This window comes from Macadamia integrifolia, unplaced genomic scaffold, assembly GCF_013358625.1.
Source record: "Macadamia integrifolia cultivar HAES 741 unplaced genomic scaffold, SCU_Mint_v3 scaffold624, whole genome shotgun sequence".
Taxonomy (NCBI): Eukaryota; Viridiplantae; Streptophyta; class Magnoliopsida; order Proteales; family Proteaceae; genus Macadamia; species Macadamia integrifolia.
This window is the reverse complement of record NW_024870500.1, coordinates 293,278-300,335: the sequence shown is the minus strand read 5'-3', so window position 1 is coordinate 300,335 and position 7,058 is coordinate 293,278. Positions and strand designations below refer to the sequence as shown.

Sequence of the window (7,058 nt, the reverse complement as noted above, 5' to 3'; positions counted from 1 at the left end):
CTTGGATCCAAAATACCCAAAAAAGTAAGTTGCTAAGCATGGACGTATGGTTATCATGCCGATTAATTATCCCTCACCTTAACAAATATGTATTTAATGAAAAAAAATACTATGGGGAAGTGTTTCATGTGGTGAAATTCAATTTTCATGCACGCATAAATAGGGATGTAAACAAATTGGATACAAGTCGAATTCGAATCAGATGTGTCCAGATCCGGATATTTCCTGGTCGGATTCGGACATCCCTAAACGAATACGGATAAGTATCGAATTAAGAGTTTTAACTATCCGTTTCCTCTTTGACTTGTGTAATTCGGACATTTCTCCCCCCAGTGAATATAATTTGCTCTTAATCAATATTTTTAAGTTGTTTTAACTATTTTCCTCATTCTCTAGAAACTGTTTAAACTTCAAGAACCCTCAAAATCATTAATTAATTATTTAATCGGATCGGATAATTCGGGTTTTATTCCAGATACCTTCTAACTGAATACAGATACCTCTAAACAAATACGAATGCGGATTTCGACTATCCATTTACATCCCTACGCACAAAGGCCAATGGGAGCTTATGAGGAACAATCCATAGAAAAGTCATTCTCCATTTCATGAGAGTGGGGTGGGTTAGTCATTTCGTCCCTCATGTGTCTGGACGTAAGGGTTACACTCAACCGCAAAAAACGTTATTCCAATTAATATTGTAAAAAATATTTGTTATTTTTCAAACGTCAAAAGACATCTATCCTGCCATATGAACTGACAATATGTCCATTTTGACCGTAGGATAAAAAAGACATAATCTAGATTAATCATATATCAAATTTCATAATCTAATTAAATCAAATACTCTTTTTCGGACATCTTGCTAAAATTTTAAGGGGATTTATGAACACTAGAATGATGGGTTAACCGACCTCCCCTTTGGGTGAAGGAAAACTTTCTCCCATATTTAATAATAAATTGGTAACATTGGATATTGCGCGTATTTTAATACATCGATACATACAAATGGCCGGGCCGGGCCGGGCCGATCCGAGGCATGGATCGTGATTCGACCATGACGAGTTTTTATGTATTAGCTTCCCTGTTCGAAATTCCAGGCATGAGGTGCAAGCGGCAATGGTATCTTCGATGATCTAGGACGAGAGGAAGCTAGTTTCCGATTGTCCATTCGTTTACTTTCGAATCCGAAATATGATTCCTCTTTCCATGTCTTCGTGTGGCGGAAACCATTATCACTCTGATGACGCCTCTACTTATTCGCCGGAAAATCTCCTCCTTTAGTGGTGCTGGTGATCTCCCCTGGTCAGTCTAACATTCTTCAACCCTATTTCCATTTCTTGATCTTCCATATTTCCCCCTTAATTAAAATTTTCCATTATTATTCCTATGTTCCTTTTGTTTTTTTGGTTAGGTTTGTAGTTTGGGAGTTGCTTGTTTCGTAGTTCGCCCTCTCATTTGATCATATTCAAAGAAACTATGAAGCCTTTGCGGATGCACTTGGAACTGCACGTACGTTTCGTATTTGATATCGTGTGCTCAAGTTCAAGGAGATTTAGTAACTCCAGTGGTACCAAAAAGTTCGATTTCACTGACTTAACGTAAGTAATTGAACCAGTGTGTATCTAAATTCTAATCCAGTAATGGGTTAAATGAACTGGATTGATTTATCTATTAATTTATTGTTTTTCATGGTTGGCATTTTAAAGATATATTATTGATGCTGTTTTTTACTTGTTTGAGTTTTACAATCCATCAATTAATACTTTCTCACCTTTGTTTTGTTGGTGCAAATTATGGTACTGAATAATTGTGTTTGCGAATCAGAAACCTTAAGTTACGATGTTTTTCTGTTCAATTGCATCATATGTATTTTCCTTATTAAAGTTTGCATTTTATTGCAGTTGTCCTCATACATGGTACCCGAATGCTCGGAATAAGAAGCGCAATGTCTTCATACATGTGGGTCCAACAAATAGTGGCAAAACATACCATGCCCTCAAGCAATTAGAATCAAGTTTATCAGGTATATTGTAACTGCTAACATATATCATATGACTATCTGGAAGAATGAGAGAAAAATTCACTCTTGTATGTGTTTGATAGAATGTTTACATCTTTTACTTCATTGCAGGAATATACTGTGGTCCTTTAAGACTGTTGGCATGGGAGGTGTCAAAAAGGTTAAATAAAGCCAATGTTCCATGTGACCTGATTACAGGGCAAGAGAAAGAGGAGATTGATGGTGCAAAGCACAAGTCTGTGACTGTTGAAATGGCTGATGTCACCTCTGATTACCATTGTGCTGTTATTGATGAAATCCAGGCATGTCATTGGTTAGCTTTGAGCATTAGTTCATAACTTTGTGTCAGTACACCACGCCTCTCTTTTGAGAAAGTTTAGATGCAGATATTAGACAAAAATCTAAATAATTATCCCAGTTTTCAAGCATTTTCCTAGGCCACTGAATCAACAACTCAGTGGTATCTATAAGAGTTTGCTGCTTATATATATGCAAAATATGGGTATGCATTGCCTTCTATCCTTGTTACTACACTTGATACAAACCTCCTAACGTATTGGGAACGGGAATGGGCCTGGGGTTAACAACAACGACAAAGCTTCCTTCTATCCGTTGCCATGGAATATACTGCTAGGGATTGTAAACTTGCTTGGAAAGCCTGTCCGGCACTCTCTATCCCCTATTTTTTGAGGTCCCCGTGAACTGTTTTCTAGTATCCGTGTTTGCGATCTTTCTTCCTTCCCTAGCATCCTCCAATTCCTACTTCTTCAGTCATACCAAATCCCCAGATTTTGTACCTCACCTCTGAAAATTGATCGAGTGTAACTAAAGCAGTTTGAATAGTTTGAGTTAGTAACCTGAGCTTCTTACAAGGTTCAAGATCATCAAAGACTCATATAGAGTTTCTTAAACTATACTCTGCAGTCAAACACATGCGCATGCAGAAAAATTATCAGATTATCAGGTACCTCATGCACTATATGCTATGTACAACTTCATATCTTTACACCAATTTCAACTCTAGTGAAAAGCTAGAGTTGTTGCCGCAGAAACATGGAGGAATGAGATGGTATGTACTTGATTCTTATACTAGAGGAGGGATCTTTATTTTTTACATATAAACCACAATAGCACAATTGATGGCCTTGATCAGGGGGTTCTTTTTCCTCCCAATATAAGTTTGTGCTATAATATATCTATATATATATATTTTGTTCTGTTCCATTATGCCGGGAAAGGGGGGGGGGGCTATGAGGTGTGCATGGCTTAATTGCAATATAATGGTCCCAATACATTGACACTGTTGACAGAGCTTCCCTTAAGTGATGTTATCTCTATCATTCACTCATATAATGATAATCCACCTTGAGTGCTTCCCCTCCCCACCCCTTCCCCTTCCTCTTCTTCCCTGGGAGGGGGGTGGCTTACGACCATTTTCTTTGAGGTTCATAAGTTTGTATGCTTGAATTCCTAATAGAGTTCAACCAATTTTATCCCGACCATCTTCGTCTTTCCATTAAATTATGTTGTCATTGTTGTCATTTTTGTATTTTCTATTTTCTCCCCAGATGATAGGATGTAGAACAAGGGGATTTTCATTCACTCGTGCATTATTAGGGATATCCGCAGATGAACTTCACCTTTGTGGAGATGCTGCTGCTGTTCCTCTTATTCAGGAAATACTCAAAGTAACTGGAGATGTTGTAAAGGTAATTAAATTGCTTGGCAGGTGGATTTTTTCATATTGCTTTTTCATTTAGATTGTGGTGAAAGGCTGTCTGCATTATGTATTTTCCTCTCTTCTTATAAACAGGAGTGATTTTTTCTTTGACCCATTTGTCCTTTCATCTATGGAATGCTAAAAAAAATTGACATCTAATAGAAGATGATTTTTCGAGTTCTGAGAGGGACTTGGGTGGAGGATTAGAGCCCTCATTTTGGAAAGATGAATAAATGCTGCGGCTGTAGTTTACACGATACAGATATAGTATCCCCAGACCATTCTTTGATGAATTGTGTCAAACTTTTGACATATGTTCCATGTTGGTGTCATCCTGGCCCTATCATTGGAGCTATATTCTTGTGTGCTTCCTCACTAATGAATCTTCAATTTTTTTTACAAGTATAATATTTATACCTTTTTGCTTTTCTATTAGGTTCAATACTACGAGAGGCTCTCACCTCTGGTTCCATCAAAGGTCCCTCTAGGATCCTTCAACAATATACAGACAGGAGATTGTATAGTAACATTTTCAAGGCAAGGGATATACAGACTAAAGGTCAGTAATTACTACTCTTATATGGATCATGCTTCTTATGCTTTTCTGTGTGCTTGTGGGTGTTTTCTTAATCTTTCTCATAATCTTTTCCTTTCTATGATATTATACTAACTTCTCTAATATTATTTGATTTTTTATTCCTGATCTGTTATATCACTAGAAAGAAATTGAGAGTGGGGGAAAGCATCTCTCTTCTGTGGTTTATGGTTCACTGCCACCAGAGACACGAACAAGACAGGTATTTAAATTCATCAATTTTTCATAGCATATTAAGTCTTTGCATACTTGATAAAAATCATTTGTGCTTGTTTGAAGATTTTAAGGGATTCCTTATGAGCATTATGACTTTTGTTCCATTCTTTTATCTCTCATTCTGTGTGTACATTCATGAGCAATGTTGTCATAGTATTATGTCTTACCTTTTATTGAAATCAGAACTTATATGCTGCAATGACTTCCACTCTCATGTGCATTAGTTCTTCATTTCGCGTCTCTTAAGGTCATATCTTTGAAACATTTTTGGTTGGAAAGTGCTCCTCTTTTTTAATATATATATATATATATATATATTTTTTTTTTTATTTGGAACCTATAGAGAAGAGTGATGTTGGATCATCTTTATTCTAAGAGTGATGTATGCAGACTGTCATTCCATTTCAGTCTCCACAGGACCAACTGCTTTTTTGGAATCAAGGCAACCTTAAGTCAATCCTAGAGCTTCTTTTGGTCGCCCTAGGTTCCAAACTAGGGGTCAGTTTGAGGAGATCACTTTCAAGGTGGTCTCCTACTCCTGTTACCATTTCCATTATTCTAATGCTGCTAATTTATGACGCTGTAAATTTGTCTTATACTGTTTGTGCAATTATGGAATTCACTGTTTTATAAAAAGGCATACCTAGTGCATGAGGCTCCCACCACTGTGGGGTCTGGAGAGGGGCATAATATACGCAGACTTACCCCTGCTTCGCGGAGAGGCTGCTTCCCAATAGAATTCACTGTTTTTAGCAATCCGATTTTCCTTTAAGTAAAGATTCCTACTACATTTAGTAAGTTTATCTTGATTTAGTAATATCAGGAGCATCTTTATTCTAATTCTGTTAATTTAGGAATGGCAGTACATTTGTTTTGGCTAGTTCAGTAGTTGTGGAGTTTCCTGCTTTTAGTAATCTCTTACTCATCGTTTATAGTAATTCCTGATTTTTCTATTATAGAGCGTCCAAAAACTAATATTATGGTAAGTAATTTTTACTACTTTTATTAAGTTTTTGTATTGAGTCATTTAAGTTTTAGTGGAATCCTTTTTTGAAGTTTTATAAATTTGACTTGGAATTGGAGTGAGTCTAGTGGCCTGTAATATGCATGTAATTCAAACTTTTAATTTTTAGTTCAGTTTGGAGTATGGTCCTTTTTATAGTTATGATAATGGTAATCTTGTAACAGTTGTTTTTGATGATCAAACTATTTGTTTGTTTGTCCCTTATCTCTTGCTTCTTTCTTCATGGGTTCTCTTTAGTTCTCTTTATAGTTTTAGTAGTTCTAATTGGGCACACTGTCCACATGGTATCAACTTTTCCTGATTAGAGAGTTAAAAGGTTCACTATCTTATCACATTTTATGATGTATGTGCATCATTTCACGGGAAGGATAGGAATGTTCACTTTGTTTGCAAAAATTAGGATTAAATTTTGGTAGAATTCTGAGACACCGTGCAGTGGTGGATGGGTATTTCATTTTTTTTTTTTTTTCTAAGGGCTGCAAATATACACGACATGAATTCAGTAGGCATTGAAGCACTGCTTGTTTAAAAGGCCTGGGCTCCCATAGTGTATACTGCACGGTACTTGCACACAGCAAAAAAGGTTGAATGCATTTAAATCCTGTGAACATCCATCTATGGATTTTTGTTGTGCTGTTAACTAGATTGTTCTGTGTTTGTTAAGCTTCAGTCTTCTTTCCAGGATTGCTAAATTTGAGTGCTAGCCACTGGCTGAGTAAATCTGTTCTTTAGGACTGCAGGCAACAATGTTCAATGATGAAAGTAGTGAATTTGATGTTCTTGTGGCAAGTGATGCCATTGGAATGGGTCTAAATTTAAACATTTCAAGAATTATATTTTCAACATTGAAGAAGTTTGATGGAGTAGAACATCGGGATCTTTCCATACCAGAAATCAAACAAATTGCAGGTATTTCAGTGTCCTTTGACTAAGAATTATTTACTTTATTGCATTGGGAATTTTGTTAGCATTTTTTGAATTATTTTTTAATCCTTTGCACTTAATAGCATGTGCATGAGAAAGGAGCTATTCTATTATTGTTTCTGTTGTAGAATGTACACTCAGTTTGTAGAAATCTTCGCTTAGATAAGAAGATGCCAATGTCAAGTAACATGATACTTCTGGATAATAAGCTGGATGATGCAGAAAGATTTGTGGATAAAGACATGATTTGTTGTTGACATTGTCTCTTTTATGTTAGACTGCATAGGCTTGGCCTCATCTTGTGTAGTAGTTACTCTATTGCCAAGACCCTCTAATAAGTTATGTTGTACAGGATACTACCATACTAAGAAAAAAATGTTATTCTTTGAGATGCAGGTCATTGTGCATCATTGTAATTGACAATGTGTTACAATATTGAAGGAGGTCAGCTAGGTGGCTGATCTCCTTTATGTAATTGCTTTAGATGCAACATATATGCATCCTATTCCCTTTTTAGTGATACATGAATCTGCTCCTCTCTCTCTCTCTCTCTCTC

General features: G+C 36.2%; 1 protein-coding gene across 1 annotated transcript in view; it reads left to right on the top strand.

Moving 5' to 3' along the window:
• Window positions 1-1,075: 1,075 nt before the first annotated feature.
• Window positions 1,076-7,058, top strand: part of LOC122069473 (ATP-dependent RNA helicase SUV3, mitochondrial) — a 10,812-nt gene continuing 4,829 nt past the window's right edge. Inside the window, exons 1-8 of the mRNA XM_042633486.1 lie at window positions 1,076-1,305; window positions 1,415-1,601; window positions 1,905-2,026; window positions 2,135-2,325; window positions 3,592-3,732; window positions 4,180-4,302; window positions 4,463-4,540; window positions 6,319-6,487. Of these exons, the coding sequence (XP_042489420.1) occupies window positions 1,480-1,601; window positions 1,905-2,026; window positions 2,135-2,325; window positions 3,592-3,732; window positions 4,180-4,302; window positions 4,463-4,540; window positions 6,319-6,487 (946 nt within the window). The 5' untranslated portion in view covers window positions 1,076-1,305; window positions 1,415-1,479. The remainder of the gene's footprint in view (window positions 1,306-1,414; window positions 1,602-1,904; window positions 2,027-2,134; window positions 2,326-3,591; window positions 3,733-4,179; window positions 4,303-4,462; window positions 4,541-6,318; window positions 6,488-7,058) is intronic.